Here is an 18,213-nt window from a genome sequence, read left to right as displayed (position 1 = left end):
TTGATGATCCAATGAATGTTGGCAATTTGATCTCTCGTTCCTCTGCCTTTTCTATATCCAGCTTGAACATCTTGAAGTTCATGGTTCAGGTACTGTTGAAGCCTCACTTGGAGAATTTTGAGCATTACTTTGCTAGTGTGTGAAATGAGTGCAATTGTGCAGTAGTCTGAGCATTCATTGGGATTGGAATGAAAGGTTGTTGAAATGACCTTTTCCAGTCTTGTGGTCACTGCTGAGTTTTCCAGATTTGCTGGCATATTGAGTGCATCCCTTTAACAGCATCATCTTTTAGGATTTGAAATAGCTCAGCTGGAATTCCATTACCTACACTAGCTTTGTTTGTAGTGATGCTTCCTATGGCCCATTTGAATGGGTATCCTAGAGCCAGTATATCTGGTTATCGGTTATGGTTATTCATGGTTATTCATGAAGATCTTTTTTGTATAGTTCTTACATGTATTCTTGCCACCTTTTCTTAATATCTTCTGCTTCTGTTAGGTCCATACTCTTTCTGTCCTTTTTTGTGCCCATCTTTGCATGAAATGTTCCTTTGATATCTCTGATTTTCTTTAAGAGATCTCTAGTCTTTCCCATTCTATGTTTTCTTCTATTTCTTTGTATTGATCACTTAGGAAGACTTTTTTATCTCTCTATGCTCCTCTTCGGAACTCAAGATGGGTATAGTGTATGTATAAGATGTGTAACATGTGTGTATATGCATGTGTATGTACTCCTGTGCATAAGGTGCTCCTGTTTCTCCAACAAGTTTATGAAATCCCAGGCCCCACTCCCCAGAGCACAGCCGAACTACCACCCTGCCCCACAGGTCCTCATATGCCCCTCCCTCCAACACCCAACAACATCAGTCACCTTTCAAAGGAACATTTTAAAAAAAAAAAAGCTTTAAAGGAATTTGGGGAAGCAATGAGAATCATTTTATTAGATAGCAGGATGCTTAGGAAAGATTAAAAATTACCTAATTTTATCCATTTTTAAGGCTATAAAACAAGGATTATCAAAACCTTTACAGCACCTATGTATCTCTATGTGTCTAATATTTCTATCAGAGTCTTAATAAGGCAGGAAAAACAGCCCCACTGGTTTGTGATTTTTTTCCCCCCCTTTAAGACTAAAAGATACCCACAAGACTACCTCCGTTGGTACCAGATCCAGCTACTGGCAGTCCGGCCCCACACATCTGCATGGAGAATACATTGGGGATTTTTGCTTGTGCCACGAGGGAATCAAAGAAGGTCTCCAGAGAACTTGAAGGCTGCAGGAGGGGCAGGGAAACAAGGCAGCTGATTAAGGACTCGAGGGTAGACAAGGGGTCACCCTGTGCAGGGGCCAGCCATGGTGTACAACGTGGTATTTCTTTCTATTTAACATTTTCAAGGTTAAGAAATAAACAAGCTCATGATTAAGTCCACTCATTCGGAAGCCTCCAACAGAACTCCTTGTGACTTGGTATTTTTCCTTTTGGGGCAGTGACTCTGTTGGGAAGATAAGATAGTATTTCCTGAAGCTGTGAAGTGGCTGCCCCATTTATCATCTGACCACCTCGTGAGGCCAGCTTGAGAAGATGCAGAAATGGGTTACCTAGGTAGGTGGTGGAGTCTAATCTTAGACATTTCGGAGTAAGGAAAGAACAGGGTCTCCAGGAGCTGCCTTTGCAGCTTCAGAAAAAGTTTTTTTTCCTACTCCTTTCAGTCATAGTCGTCCACCATGCAAATGACAGGTGCCTGACCCAAGAAAACAGTTCACATCCCTGACCCCTGGGAGGAGGCTTAGCTCTGCCCGCTGTCTGCTGAACTCTGGTGACCAGAAAAGGAACAATGCTACTGTTGCAATCAGAAAAGGAATGATGCTCTTGTCCTGCAGTTTAAAAGCCCATTACTCCTCATTCCCATATGTCAGTAACATCCTCTGGGCCTCCTTACATGTAACCATGCCTTCAGAGAACAACCCCATTTCTCTAGAACTGAAAAGGAAGGATGGTCTGGGAACAGGTCTTAGCTGCGGGAGTGGGGGAGGGGGGTTATAGGTGCTGGTGGTGAGGAAAGAATGTCATAGATCCATGTTTCCATTTTGGCTTTGACAACTGGGAGAGATTAGAGTTTGTGACTATGAATGGTTTGTTCTTGATGAAATCTCAACAATTGTAGCAGCTTAGGTGCTGCAGGCATCTTCTGGCCATCCACAGTAAATATAGGGAAGGATTATTTATAATCTGTAGGAACTGAAACTCTGGAGGCAGCGAGAGCAGTGTGATCAGAGAGAAACCTTCCTATTTGTTTAGCTTCTTCCTATCTGGCCTCTTATTGTTTCTTTCCCAGCCTCTGTGGACTCTGGCAGAATTTGGCACAATCCCTCTGTGTAATTGTAGCCTAAACACTCTGTGTTTGGGTCAAGGAAGGAGACAAAGCCCCCTCTAGAAACCAGGTTGGGTCTGGTGATGACCCAGCCTGTGTCTCCCTTTGTGAGAAGCAGCCAGGTAAACACTGCCTGGAATTGAATCCTGGGGCTCCACCCCTGACCTGCAAACTGTGTGACTTGTCTCTTTGTTTCCTTATCTGTAAAATGGGGATCATAGTCACATTCCAGAGCTCTTCTGGGGCTTAAGTGGGTCAGTACATACAGAGTGCTTGGAAAAGTGCCCAGTACATGGGACAGGATCTATTATTATTGCACCAAGTCATTCTTCGGCAGCACTTAGGATCCCTTTATGTATCCCTTTTAAACCTTTAAGGTTTAGAAGCACACAGTTGCCCAGACCAGTTGAGAACCTGATTCAGCAGGTTGAGACCCTGCAGGTGGCCATAACCACATCTTTGGTGGGGGAGCAAACAGCATCAGCTGGGGACCGGCCCACTCTGACACCCTCAGTGGGTGCTCACGGAGTCTATTTCAGAAATGCCTTTGGGCCGCCAACCTAGACTGCCCTGCCAGTCCTATTTCTAGCCATGTTCCACTTCCTGTAAATCCTGCTTTGGTCTCCCCTAACCTAGGATCATGAAGCCAATTGTTGGCCATCTTGGAATCTCATAGATGAAAAGATAAAAGGTCTTGTGGAGAGTCTAGACGTCCAAAAAACCCCAAAGCAGTCTATTCTCAAGGAGGTTTCATGTATTATTAATTCCAGATAATTTAGCTTTAAGCTACCAACTCCCAAATAACCAGCATCAAATCAATCATACATCTTTTATTTTTGAAGTCACAAGAAGAAACACATGGTCAATTGTCAGCGAAAAGTATTTAGAAATGGAAGCTGTTACAAGTTTGGGAACTCACATTAAACTTTTCTTATGGTGGTTGTTGTTTAGTTGCTAAGTTATATCCAACACTTTGTGACCCCGTAGACTATAGCCTGCCAGGCTCCTCTGTCTGTGGGATTTCCAGGCAAGAATACTGGAGTGGGTTGCTTCTCTAGGGAATCTTCCAGCCCCAGGGATTGAACCCATATCTCTTGCATTTCAGGCAGATTCTTTACTGCTGAGCCGCCTGGAATGCCCTATGGTTCTGAGCTCTAAAATCCATCTGGGCTCTTCAGACAGGGCTCTGTGCTCTGACAGTCCTCGGCAAGGGGTAAACCTCTCTGACCCTCTGTCCACACATAACTAACGTGAGCCTATGAAGTCTGCCTTCTGGGGAAGACTCCATGGAAGGACATCTTGTAATGGTCTCGGTCCAGGGATCACGGGTTGTTCCTTCTCTTTAAGAAACTACAGTGTTGGGAAACGCCCCCTGCCCTCTATCGCCCCCTCCCTTCCCACCCCCCCCACCCACCACCTCATTGCCTGCATCACTTGCTAGTAAACTCAAGCTGGAGCAAACATCCTTCCAGAGAGAAAACAGGACTTTCTACACCCACAATTCTTTGTTTCACACTTAGCGCTGGCTCAAAGCCTGTCTGAACAAGGAGAAGCCAAGCCAGGGTGCCTGGTAACAGGCCAGGAGGGGCGACCTCTCCTCATGTGTACACTAAACTACCCTGGCCTTCGGAGCTCGGGGGCCACACCGGGGTGTCAGATCCGCGTGCCCCGCATCCTTTCCTTCCCAACCCACCCCTCTCCTCCCACATGTGATCATTGCTTCCTTGGGGTGGACCAAGGACAGAGAACTGTCCTGTCTTTCCCTGTTTTGTGACGGTCCTGATGCTGATGAGGGCAAGGTTTCACTGTCTCTCCTAGAAGCATCACTGCTTCCCCTGGCCGGCAATCCCCAGGGTGTGCCTGCAGGTATTTGGGCTCCAGTTCCAGAGTGAGGGGAAAGCAGTGTCTTGCTCTGTGCCTGGCGGGACACATCTTCCTGTGGAGTTTCCACAGTCACCCTGAGGCTCCTTCTTTATCAATATTATTTTTTAAAGAATTTTTTTGGCCATGCCATGCAGCGTATGCGATTCTAGTTGCCTGACCAGGGATCGAACCTTCATCCCCTGCATCGGAAGTCCCCTTTATGAATTTAATAAATGTATTTTCTCTTAATCTTGCCCTAATAAAATCTCCTAAACAAGCACCATCATCAAAGGGATTCAGATTCTGTTAACATTTGTCAACTATACAAGTAAAATAAACAGAAAAAGACGAATGAAAAAACTCATGCCATGGGAATATCTTACAGGAAGGCTCAAAGAATCTCATCATTTACCTTAAATTTTTTAAATGCTCAGAGGTCTAATCAGTCATGTGAACACTGGTCTTTCAACCATGTGATACTCACTGACTGTCGTGGACAGCCTGGACCCCTCTGCTGGCCCCGCAAGGGACTGGTTTTAGCATTTTGTTCCATCATTTGATGTTCGCAGACCCACCCATCATTCTTACCTTGGCCAGCGTAGCATAAGCCAGTCCAAGTATTCCATTCCATCTAATCCCAGGCAGAAAGAAATTCTCCGACTCAAATATGGTGGCGATGTTGACAAGAAAAGAACTGTTGAAGCCTTTTGGGATGGTGACCACGTCCTCCCCAACGAAGCCGGTCCAACTCCCCTGTGTGTACTTCACAGTGACATCAAAACCCTTGGGGCGGTAGGTGCTGGACCTGGAGAAAGAGAAGAGGCATGGTGTCCTGTGCTCCATCCACCTTCCGCTGTTCTGACCACACGGTGGTCACGGCCGCCAAGACAGCCGCTCTGAGTGAGGAAGGCGTGCATCGGCAATTCTTCCCGAGAAGAGTCCTCGTGCTCACAAGGCAGGATTTCCCATAACACAATCGCTGACATTTGGGCAATGACATTTTCCGTGCCACATGTGAGGGAGTACTGGGGTCTACATGTAACCCGAGTTTAACTCCTTCCTGGGCCCACGCATCCCCCGTAAGTCAGGAGTTGTCCTTAACTGGAACGCCACAACCAAGCGTGGGTCGGCCTGTCCCTCCAGCTCTGGGGGGATGCTGCACTGCTGATCTGTGACAAGGGAGGGGCCAGCAGCCCCAGAAGGAGGGCCAGTAGCTTGTGCCCAAAGTGGCCGCAGGTTCAAATTCATACAAACAGCCAATGTGGTGAATAAAAGTCAAGCCACACCCCCCAACACCAGGGCCAGCCCTCCTCAGGGCCCCTGTGATCTCCTGGCATCACAGGTTCCTTCTCAAGGCCGTCCATCTGTCCCCAAGCTGATTATCCCCATATCAGAAGGGTGATGCTAATGACAAGCTGGGATACAAGTCATTGCGACAACCGCACACACCTAAGGGTAAGAGATCCTGAGACAGAATAACAAGAACAGGACCAGACAACGGACAGGGCACATGGAAGCCTTGCTCTCGGGATTTCAGAGACAGACAGTAAACAAATGAGCACCCAGAATTCCAAGCAATGATAGAGTGATGGGAGCTACCCAGGGAAGAGGGCAGGGTGAGGGGTGGGAGACAGACGTGGAGGTCACAGAGGCTGCTCTGAGAGATGACGTTCATGTAAGACCTGCGTGAAGACAATAACCTACGGGACTCTCTGCAGGGGGACGTCCTGGAGAGAGAGAGCAGCAGGTGTCAAAGCCTTGGGGTGTCCAGTCCTGTAAGGTCATTCTTACACTCAGCTGAGCTTGACAACTCTACTGCACTACAGGCCAAGGGACATCTCCAAGCAAATATCTGTGTTCCAACCATGCTTCTCTTAGGAAAACAATCACATTCCTAAGAGAAGTGTCCAACCACCAGTGGGATCATTGTAAAGGTACCTGTTTGTCTACAGTTTTCATTTTAACATTCAATCTCTGAACATTCATACACGTTAATAAGTCTTTGCTGTCGGGTTATATGACCTAGTATGGTACTGTTAGGAGACAGAGAGGAAGTTAAGTCACAGATGATATGAATTTTGGGGGGTACATGTTATAAACTTTAAAAATGTTCAGTTTAGTTCAGTTCAGTCGCTCAGTCATGTCCAACTCTTTGCGACTCCATGAATCGCAGCACGCCAGGCCTCCCTGTCCATCACAAACTCTTGGAGTTTACTCAAACTCATGCCCATCAAGTCAGTGATGCCATCCAACCATCTCATCCTCTGTCATCCCCTTCTCCTCCTGCCCCCAATCCCTCCCAGCATCAGGGTCTTTTCTAATGAGTCAACTCTTCGCATGAGGTGGCCAAAGTATTGAAAGTGTTAGGTCTACTTAATTCAGTAACTGCACTTCTGAGAACCTGACCCTAAGGAAACACCCATGATGCAAACAAGAGATTCATTAACAAAGACAGTTATTATGTTCTATTTATAGTAGCAAACAGCTGGAAACAACCTAAATCCCCAGTAAAAAAAGGAAACAGTTTAGTAAATTATGGTACAGAAATATGAATGGAATACGATGTAGTACTGGAAAATGATGCTGACTAAGACATTTTCAATGACACAGAGAAAAATTAAGATAAAAGAAACCTTTGTATATATGGCAGTATCTTCTTCAAAAAAAAATTATTACACTCAGATACTAACAGGGCTACCTCTGAGTGGTGGGGTTTTGTGGGGCGAACTCTCATTCTTGCAGTTAGGTCCTTCCGTATTTTCTGCATATATAACTTTTATAATCGGGGGGAAAAGATATTTTTAAAATGTCTGGCAGACATATTTTAGAGAAGTTTAATTTATTCCTACTCCATAACAGGATATGAAATACAAAGAATGTCTAATTTTAATGTTTTCTGACTATTTTAGCTAACTCCACCACAATCTTAAAAAGAGAGCCACACTCAGAGAACATTTTCTGTACACATGTCTTCTGACAACAGCAAGCACAGGCAGAAAAGTAAGCATGAATGGACCCCAGACACATGGAGTGCGAAGGGACCCATCAGAAATTACTTACACAAAGCACACAGTCAGGCCACTGAAAGGCAGGCATTTGAGGGCTGGTGTTTTGGTGCCAGGTCTGAGTATCAGCACCAATCCAGTGATGCCTGGCACACAACATGGGCTGTACACATTAGGTTGAAAAGCAATGAAAATACTGAAATGCCAGTCCTTTCTGACAATTTAGGGTCATTCTTCAAGTTCAAAACATGAGCACTATTTCTAACAGAAGAGGCTAGTTATTTTGAAAGACTTAAGAGAATACGGTCCACCACAGGGCTGGTGAGATTCTTCTCTAAAGGGCCAGAAAATAAATGTTTCAGCTTTTGTGGGTCACATGATCTCCATTTCACCTCCTCTGTCCTGCTAGTGAAGAAGCAACCATGGGTGACAGATTAAACAAACACGTGTGGCCATGTTCCAACAAAATTTACTTAGGAAAACAGGCGGCAGGCTGGAGGTAGCCTGCCAGCCCTAATTTACCAATTCTTCATCTAGAAGATCAGTTATCCCCACCAAACAGTCTATAGTGTCATGACTTTCTTTTGAGAAGTTGTTTCCTTTTTAATTTTTAGTCTGTTGTGCTTAGTCGCTCAGGCGTGTCTGACTCTTTGCAACCCCATGGACTGTAGCCCGCCAGGCTCCTCTGTCCATGGGGATTCTCCAGGCAAAGAACACTGGAGTGGGTTGCCATGCTCTCCCCCGGGGGATTTTCCCAACCCCGAGATTGAATCCAGGTCTCCTGTATTACAGGCAGTTTCTTCACCATCTGAGCCACCAGGGAAGCCTGGTGAGCCTACAGAAAACTCATTAGAATCTGCTGAGGTCACCGAGAAGAGCATGAACCGGGCTGCCCTTCTAACCAGGCTGACCTTCTAGGCAGAACATCCTCTGCAGTGTACTGACCAGTTTGCTATTTCCCTCACGGGTGAACATTCTGGATACTCTGGTGCCACTTACAAAGATGTGGGAGGCAGCTGGAGTTACGCTGTCTGGGGTCAAATAGCACTTCAACCACTTAGGAGCTGTGTGTGACTCCAGGCTAGGTTATTTAACTTCTCTATACCTCAGTCTCCTCAAGTGAAAAGTAGGGACAATATAGCACCACACTTCACAGGGTTAATTCTAAGGATTAAAAGAGTTAATACTATAAACCATTTATTTTTTGAATGAATATATTATCATTATTTAAGGTATTTTATTTTCAAACTTAAAAATTTTTTATTTTCTATTGGAGTATAGTTGATTAACAATGTTTTAGTAGCTTCAGGTGAATAGCAAAGGGACTCAGCCATACATATACATGTCTCCATTCTCCCCCAAGGGCTTCCCTGGAGGCTCAGATGGTAAGGAATCTGCCTGCAATGCAGGAGACCTGGGTTTGACCCCTGGGTCAGGAAGATTCCTGGGAGAAGGGAATGGCAACCCACTCCAGTATTCTTGCCTGGAGAATTCCATAGAGAGAGGAGCCTGGTGGGCTTACGTCCATGGGGTCGCAAAGAGTTGGACACAGCTAAGCAACTCACACACACACACACATTTCTCTCCCAAAAGCCCGCTCCCATCCAAGCTGGCACATAACACTGAGCAGAGTTCCCTGTGCTAAACAGCAGGTCCTTGCTGGTTATCCATTTTGAATATAGCAGTGTGTACATGACCTTCCCAAACTCCCTAACTACCCCTTCCTCCTGGCAACAGTAAGTTCATTTGCTAAATCTCTGAGTCTCTTTGCAAACTATTTAGAACAAAACCCCAGAACACAGCAGGTACACAACAAAAATAGCTGCTATTATTATAATTATCTAATCGCTTGCTACCTTTATTCAATCTACGAGCTGCTACTAGAAAATGTAAGCTTTTTTCCTAGAAAATGTTCCTATATAATCTTTCTGAATATCCAAAACTGTTTCACTGTGAAGTCCAATAACCTCCAGGAAAGGGGGCAAGTCTCAGGTAAAACTTGGCTGAAATGGTGCAGGGAAGGAGAAGAGCCTTCCAGGTTTTTAAAAGATGGAGTTCTTCCGTGTTCTGGACCAAGACTGTCCAAAAGAGCTTCTGCAATGACAGGAATATTCTCTATCTATGCTTCCAATACAGTAGCCACAGGTGACTACAAAGCACCTGAAATGTGACTGTAGATCTTCCCCAATGGGGTTATATCCTGATATACCTATTGTAAGTTGAAATTATCATTAGGTTGAAAATATATTTAATGGACGGAACCTTCTGAACATCTTAGCTCAGCCCAGCCTACCTTAATGGTGCTCAGAACACCTATATTAGCCTACAGTTGGGCAAACTCATCTATCACAAGGCCTAGCTTATGATAAAATGGTGAATATCTCCTTTAATTTACTGATTACTAAATTGAAAGTGAACAAAGCAGAATGTCTGTCTGGGTCCTCACGGGTCAATACATCAGTCGCTTACCCTCATGATCATAGGGCTGACAAGGAACAGCAGCTGCTGTTTCCCAACATCACTAGACAGGATTGTCCCCTTACTGCTAGCTTTGGGAGAAGTAAAATTCAAAATGCAAACACTTCTGACCAGTGCTATGTAGAACAGTCACTAGGGAGGGCATTCCTTCTCAGTAAAAAGACGGCCACTTTAGGAGGAGTGTTCTTGCCTCTTGTTACTTGCTAGCCTCCTATCTTCCTGCTGGAAATGTACATGTGATATCTGGAGGGGCAGCAACCATCTTACCACCATGAGTACAAAAGTTTCCATAGAATTGGTGGAACAAGTCCATTGAAAGTGGGATAAAAAGCACCAAACTTGGATTTTAGTGTTGCATTGTCCAATGATTGAACTTATGATTCAGCTTCCATGACAGTAATTACCAACTAGAGGCTATTTTGCCTTCCGGGTGACATTTGGTAATGTCTGGAAACATTTTTGGTTGTCACAGCTGTGTGAGAGGGAAGCTTCTGGCATCAAATGGAACAGAAATCAGGATGCTGTAAACATTCTCCAACGCACGAGACAGACCCCAACAATAAACCCTGCCCAAAATGTCAGTAGTGCTGAGATTAAGAAATTCTGGTCCATAGGCCTCAATTTCTTTAATGTTAAATAAAAGAATTTTTAAAAATTCAAAATTCAAAGTACAGTTTCTACTGAATGTGTATTGCTTTTGCACCATTGTAAAGTTGAAAGCTAATTCAAACCATGTAAGTCAGGGACCATCTGGATAGTTTGACTAAAGAATGAGCCTGTATTTAACATTAATTAATTTAAATTTAAATAGCCACTTGTGTCTAGTAGCTACCCTTGTAGAAAGCACAGTTCTAGATAATGAGAGAAAAAAGTAATTCTTAGCTCATATTCCCTGGGCTCCTTGAACTCATAGAACAAAAACCCCAGAGATGAATTGCAAGCAGCTCTGACTGTTATTAATGCGTAGGTTTCAGCACTAGACCTAAAAACTATGCATTCCTCCATGTTTACGTCCTAACATCCCACCTCTTGGCACTAAAATGCTTTGGCTCTCAGCTGCTCTGGACATTAATTAACTATATTGAGAGTGAACCCCACACAGGCTGCTTTTTTGTAGCATCCATTCTGGGTGTGTAGAAACAGCCATTCATCAAGGATATGAGGAGCTAGGAAAGAGTCCACCCACAGCCACAGAATCACTTCGAACCAAATTCAGGAGACTTTCTGCCTCTGAAACAAGTCTGAAGGGAATGCAGGATTGAAAAGTGAAATCAATCAAACTGAGAAGAGAAGAACCACAGAACATTTCATTAATTTAAAGAAACCCATTTTGTTTTCAGAAAATATACAGGGAGGAGGTGGGAGGGCAGAGGTCAAGAGAGTTGAATCCTTCCATCTACTCTGGCTCCCCCAAAGCACCGGCCCCCCAAAGAATGTTGAGTTTCCTGGAAAATTCTGCCTGAGACCTCCCCAGGGGTCTTCTGCACATTTCAGAATTTGGACTCTATCTCAGGGATAAGGGACTTGGACCAGGTGACCAGATACCTGTCTTACTCTTCCAAGGCCAGGAAGTGACCATGTCAGAGTCGGGGGGGGGGTGGGGGGGTGGGGGGCATCCACCAGCCCAGGGGCTTCTGCTCACACTGGAGGGTCATCAACATCCTCAACAATGACAAATGCTTCAGGGCCCCAATATGGCAAGACCCCGCCTGGACAAACTTGAGAAATGATCTAAATAATCAAGAAAAATGTGTGTCATCATGAGATGGAAAGATGTAACATGAGATCTCAAGGGCCCAAGTCAGCCTCCTTAAGGAAATAACCTGCATAATTTTCTAATATCCCAACTCTACTTATAAGCATCAGTTGAAGACAAGAAATTGTTCTTTTGCCAGAACTACTCTGTGAGCTTCACCCCAGATGGAATATAGGAGGGGGAGACATTTTAATGAAAAAATACTTAATTTCTGAATAGATTAGTATAAGATCAGAGGTATACTGAGTATACTGAATCTCTCATCAAGCCACTTGGATGGAGACTATTTTACTGGCTAAAAAAGAAGTACATCTAAAAAAATACATGATTGCCTTTTTGCTGTATAGTAATTCATTGGAACATTCACCACCAGGAAAAGAGTGCTTCTGATGGGACAAATGACTGATGGTAGCCTGATGTCTGATTCCACAAATCAAAGAGATCTTGTCAAAGAACCCCAAGTCAAATCTCCAATTACTGGGACATGTTTCAGGAAGCGTTAAACCTGAATATCCAGAGACTGGGGGACTTGAATCAGAGGCTGACAAACCCAACCAGAAACCTTATTATAACTAAGAGAGATCTGAGGGACAAGCAAATACAGAAACATCACAAGGCAGCAAGCTACATCTCAGAAAAGAAACCTTTGTCAAAAATTGAAAGAGGAAGTAGAACATTCTCTCAGCTTCCATCAGATACCATGGTAGAACATGTCGCTTAGGCCAACTATAACGTGAGCTGAAAGCATCAGGCAACTTAATCGCACATAATTTACTATATAAATTATGTTCATAGATCATATCTTAACAATAACGCATCTGTGTTGACATAAACCTATGAGAACTATTTAGGAAAAACAGAAGAAAGGAGAGAAAGGTTAACATAAATCAAAGCAAGTATTTAACCTGCAAAGCACCGTGTGTTTGTATTGGTGACAAATGCAGATGATTGAATAGAACTTGCCTAAAACTCAAAATACGATGTTTCACATTTGATTCAGTTAAGAAGAAGCCTGAGAGCCCAGTTGAAGAATGAATGCATGCTCAGTTCCTCAGTCATGTCTAACTCTTTGCAATCCCATGGACTGTAGCCCATCAGGCTCCTTTGTCCTTGGGATTTCCCAGGCAAAAATACTGGAGTGGGTGTCATTTCCTTCTCCAGGGTTCTCCCTGACCCAGGATCAAACCCATGCCTCCTGCATTGGTAGGAGGATTCTTTACTACTGAGCCACCTGAGAATAGATCTGTTTATAAGAAAGGCAGTATCAGGGCTAGAAGCCCAGAGTGGGTCATGTTTTAAGGTACTAAATAAATTTCAACAATACTTGCAAATGAGAAGGCAGGCTGAAGTCTGAATAATGGGGGTGCCAGTGGGGGTGAAACTGACAAAGTGGGGGAGTTTGGGGCCTCCCCGGCATGTTGGCAGGTTCTGCTAGATCTGTGTTTGCTCACAAAGGAGAAGTACCTAGATGAGACCCTCGGGTGCTCAGAAAACTAGAAGGGAGCCCTGAGTTCTCCTGTGTGGTTAGCAGGATGGCAGGGCTAGCCATCATGGGAGTCACGAATGTTCCCAGGAGTCTTCACATTCAATCAGGTGCAAAGGAGGCAGAGAAGCTCAATCTTGAAGTATGAAAGACAGGAGCCACCTGAAACCTGAACTCAAACCTGGCTAATAGGAAAGTTAGAAGGCTGTGTCCCACTACGGTTGAGAGAATTATGGTGCAAGCCAACAGTGAACAAAGTCGAAGGCAAGTGAGAAAGAAGCCAGTTGTCTACCATTGATTAAATACTGTACACATATTAAATGGCACTGAACCCAGTATTTGTAATGTTGACTAGTGTTTACCCTTGAATGCTTCCATGTCTGCATCTGCATAGCAAACAGGTGCGTGCCTGTGTGTGGTTAGTCAGGTACTGTTTGTGACAACCCTTTGGACTGCAGCCCACCAGGCTCCTCTGTTCATGGGACCTTTCAGGCAAGAACACCGGAGCAGGTTGCCATTCCCTTCTCAGGGATTCTTCCTGACCCAGGGATCGAACCCGCATCTCCTATGCCTCCAGCATTGCAGGTGGATTCTCTACCTGCTGAGTCATCAAGGAAACCCAGCAAAAGGGTAACTGGGTCGTAAGCACACTCTGACTTTTACTGACCCCTGGCTGTGCTGTCTACCTACTTATGAGCCCCTGGCTACCTTTTCCCACTCAAGCTGTTGTTTGTCCAAAGCCTCCGCCCCAAACAACACCCTCCCCTCAACCACTTCATCATGGAACAGAATCTGGAGTCAGTCCAAACCTCTCATTTTTATTCATGTAGCACAGTAGGTCTGGGAACCAAGAAAATATACACCCATGGTGTTATATTTGCACATTTCAATCTAAAAGATAGATAAACACATCTCGAACTTGGCTTCACTATGCTGTACTATTATTTTCTTCTATTGTATCATATGTCTACAGATCTGTGATGGAAAACAAAATTGCTCTGGGGAGGAAAACTGTTAAAGATGTATCTGAGCTCAAAGGATGTCTGCTCTGTCTTATGGCAGGCAGAACCCCAGTAGGCGTGGAGAAACTGGGAGAATGTATAAACTAGGAAGAATCTTGTAGTGGAAAAAATAGGGCTAGGATTGCCTCACCACCAAGATCAACATCTTCTACATAGTTTAATATACTTTGCATTTTCTAGGTATGCAGCTACTGTGTAGATTGAAGATGGTAATCCTGTGGGGAAACTGTACCAAGATTCTCCACTGATCTGGAAAACTGACATCACCAAACCAAGCTGTTCTGGGTGTCTGATTCTATTTTAATTCAGTTTGCCAGTCTGCACTGGGCACTTGCATGGCCAGAGTGATGCTCACAGCCTCCTGCATCACCCAGCTTCATGTGACTCCTACCCAGCGTGTTTACATATTGCGGTGCTGATCACCATCCTATAAATTAATTCTTTTTACTTGCTCCCAATCCCTGCAGATTGTGTCAGGGCATTTAGAATTACATGTGAAGATAAGTTTTACTACATTTGCATTTTGGTTCAGAGCGTACACAGCACTTACTATAAAGAGGAGCTGCCAGGGCTGAAGATGGCAGACCTCTTGTCCTAGAAGCCTGAACCTGGGCCACTTTCTCGGTTCCCAGACCTCCTGTGCTATGTGAATAAAAATGAGAGGTTTGGACTGACTCCAAAATCTGTCACATGACGGAGTAGTTGAGGGGAGGGGGCCGTTTGGGGCAGAGGATTTGGACAAATCACAGTTTGGGTGGCAAGGGGCAAAGGATAGCTGGGGGCTCATCAGCCGGCCTCTGTTCCCTGGCTGCACAGTCCACGCCCCACTTCACAAGCATCTGAAGCCCCAAGAACAGCTCCAGGGCTCACATCTATCTTCACGAAGCATCATGAGCCCGGAGGTGCACCTGGAATTTCGGTGATCAAAGGTTATCAACACCCTGAGTCATAACCTAAGCTCCTAGTTCCTTGAAGGAGGGGGTCCATGAAGCACCAGCCATCCTTCCCTCCAGCTGGACACACAGGTGGCCTCCTTGTGCCACCAAAACAAAGACCAAGATGCATGGAGAAGAGACGGGCACTCCTGCCTTATTAAGGCTGCTGGGGATTTGCTGAAACTCCCCAGTTGTGGCTTCCTCTCCTGTGTTTCCTTTCTTTTTTTTTTCCCCTCAAAGAAGGTGGGGCTTATTCCCTGAAACAAAAGACTATGGGAAAAGAAGGTGGGAAAGGAAAGACAAGAAGAGGATCTGTAGCAGGGAAATGTGATGTGCTTGTTCTCAAGCCTAAACAGCAAACCACGTGGCAGCTTACTGGCTTTATCTGTTGAGTGTAAATTTTGGGGTCACAAAAAATGGATGTGCAATTAAAACGTGCATACATTTAGGGCAGCAACAAGTATCTGGGACAGAGTGACTCTGACCCCGTGGGCTCCTCTAGAGATGAACAGTGACACACACAAGGAGCGCCCGAAGCTTCCTAGGGCCCAGAGTCCAGGGACCTGGACACACAGGGCTGGCCTTGTTCCAGACCTGCATCCGGCTCTGCTCCTTCCCAGCCCCGCCCACAGCTGCCAGCTCAGGGCCCTGTCTCGGGCCTGAGTGCTCTGAGCTCACCGTGTGTCCTTTCCAAGTGAGTCATGGATTTCTCTCACCACAAAGACCTCCCAGCACAGAAATGGCTTCAGTGAACCACACCCTGACTGACGCCACCAAACTTCAGGTGACACAAAGGTGGCTTTCCAAGAAGTGCCAGGCCACTGCCCAGAACAGTCTCACACTCAGATCCAATGAGCCCTGCCCTGCTTGGGCCACCTCCTCGTGAGGATTGGGGGGGCTCAACAAATGTCAAAGGGTCATGAGCTCCCTGCAAGTCAGGTCTGACTACAAAACATTCACGTTTGACTTGAATGTTTATAAAGCAGAGCTCATGAGAACACACCAAGTCTGTTAGGAGAATCCTGCTGCGGATTCATTTGGAGTGGACGTACACATATACATACTCATGAACACATGCCATACATGCACACCACACACAAATGTTAATACCACCATGTGCATGTACACACAGATACCCACACTTACACAGATATATGCCTGTATACACAAATATACACACCACTAAGTGTGTATCAGATGCACGCTAAGTGTGAAATCATATGCATATACACAGATACCTACACTTACACAGATATATGTATCTCTACACAAGTATACACACCACCATGTGCACGTACACACATACTGGCACATACACAAACATATACATATATTCATAAATATACACACCACTAAGTGCATCCTGATGGTGTGGCCAGACATCCTGGAATGTGAAGTCAAGTGGGACTTAGGAAGCACCACTATGAAAAAACCTAGTGGAGGTGATGGAATTTCAGTTGAACTATTTCAAATCCTAAAAGATGCTGCTGCTAAAGCACTGCATTCAATATTCCAGCAAATTTGGAAAACTCAGCCGAGGCCACAGCACTGGAAAAGTCCATTTTCATTCCAATTCGAAAGAAAAACAATGCCAAAGAATGCTCTAACTACTGTACAATTGTGCTTCTTTCACATTCTAGCAAGGTTATGCTCAAAATCCTTCAAGCTAGACTTCAGCAGTACATGAACCAAGAACTTCCAGATGTACAAGCAGGGTTTTGAAGAGGCAGGGGAACCAGAGATCAAATTGTCAACATTCATTGGCTCATGGAGAAAGCAAGGGATTTCCAGGAAAACATCTACTTCTGCTTCATTGACTATCCTGATGCCTTTGACTGTGTGGATCACAGCAAACTGTGGAAAATTCTTAAAGAGATGGAAGTAGATTACTTTACCTGTCTCCTGAGAAACCTGCATGCAGGTCAAGAAGCAACAGTTAGAACCGAACATGAAAAAACTGACTGGTTCAAAATTGGGAAAGGAGTGTGACAAGGCTGTATATTGTCACTCTGCTTATTTAAGTTACATGTAAAGCATGGGAACACCAGACCACCTGACCTGCCTCTTGAGAAAACGGTATGTGGTATGGTTTTAGAAAAGGCAGAAGAGCCAGAGATCAAATTGCCAGCATCCACTGGATCATCAAAAAACTAAGAGAGTTCCAGAAAAACATCTATTTCTGCTTTAGTGACTATGCCAAAGCCTTTGACTGTGTGGATCACAATAAACTGTGGAAAACTCTGAAAGAGATGGGAATACCAGACCATCTGACCTGCCTCTTGAGAAACCTGTATGCAGGTCAGGAAGCAGCAGTTAAAACTAGACATGGAGCAACAGACTGGTTCCAAATAGGAAAAGGAGTACGTCAAGGCTGTATATTGTCACCCTGCTTATTTAACTTACATGCAGAGTATATCATGAGAAACGCTGGGCTGGAGGAAGCACAAGCTGGAATCAAGATTGCCGGGAGAAATATCAATAACTTCAGATATGCAGATACCACCCTTATGGCAGAAAGTGAAGAGGAACTAAAGAGCCTCTTGATGAAAGTGAAAGAGGAGAGTAAGAAAGTTGGCTTAAAGCTCAACATTCAAAAACTAAGATCATGGCATCCTGTCCCATCACTTCATGGGAAATAGATGGGGAAACAGTGGAAACAGTGGCTGACTTTATTTTTCTGGGTTGCAAAATCACTGCAGGTGTTGATTGTAGCCATTAAATTAAAAGACGCTTACTCCTTTGAAGGAAAGTTATGACCAACCTAGATAGCATATTAAAAAGCAGAGACATTACCTTGCCAATAAAGGTCCATCTAGTCAAGGCTACGGTTTTTCCAGTGGTCATGTATGGATGTGAGACTTGGACTATAAAGAAAGCTAAGCACTGAAGAATTGATGATTTTGAACTGTGGTGTTGGAGAAGACTCTTGAGCATCTCTTGGACAGCAAGAAGATCCAACCAGTCCATCCTAAAGGAAATCAGTCCTGAGTAGTCATTGGAAGGACTGATGTTGAAGCTGAAACTCCAATACTTTGGCCACCTGATGCAAATAACTGGCTCACTGGAAAAGACCCTGAGGCCAGGAAAGATTGAAGGCAGGAGGAGAAGTGGGTGACAGAGGATGAGATGGTTAGATGGCATCACTCACTCAATGGACAAGAGTTTGAGTAAGCTCTGGGAGTTGGTGATGGATAGGGAAGCCTGGCATGCTGCAGTTCATGGGGTTGCAAAATGTTGGACACGACTGAGAGACTGAACTGAATTGAAAGCACATCATGTGAAATACTGGTCTGGATGAA

At 44.7% G+C, this 18,213-nt stretch overlaps 1 protein-coding gene across 1 annotated transcript in view; it reads right to left on the bottom strand.

Annotated features, from left to right (window-relative positions):
• Positions 1–18,213, bottom strand: part of BACE2 (beta-secretase 2) — a 111,885-nt gene that overhangs the window by 48,108 nt on the left and 45,564 nt on the right. Inside the window, exons 3-4 of the mRNA XM_020899817.2 lie at positions 4,824–5,040; positions 1,145–1,273 (exon numbers count right to left, since the gene is read on the bottom strand). Coding sequence (XP_020755476.2) covers positions 1,145–1,273; positions 4,824–5,040 — 346 coding nt within the window. The remainder of the gene's footprint in view (positions 1–1,144; positions 1,274–4,823; positions 5,041–18,213) is intronic.

This window comes from Odocoileus virginianus, chromosome 4 (assembly GCF_023699985.2).
Source record: "Odocoileus virginianus isolate 20LAN1187 ecotype Illinois chromosome 4, Ovbor_1.2, whole genome shotgun sequence".
Taxonomy (NCBI): domain Eukaryota; kingdom Metazoa; phylum Chordata; class Mammalia; order Artiodactyla; family Cervidae; genus Odocoileus; species Odocoileus virginianus.
Note: the sequence above shows the minus strand (reverse complement) of the source record. Positions and strands in the feature narration are given on the sequence as shown.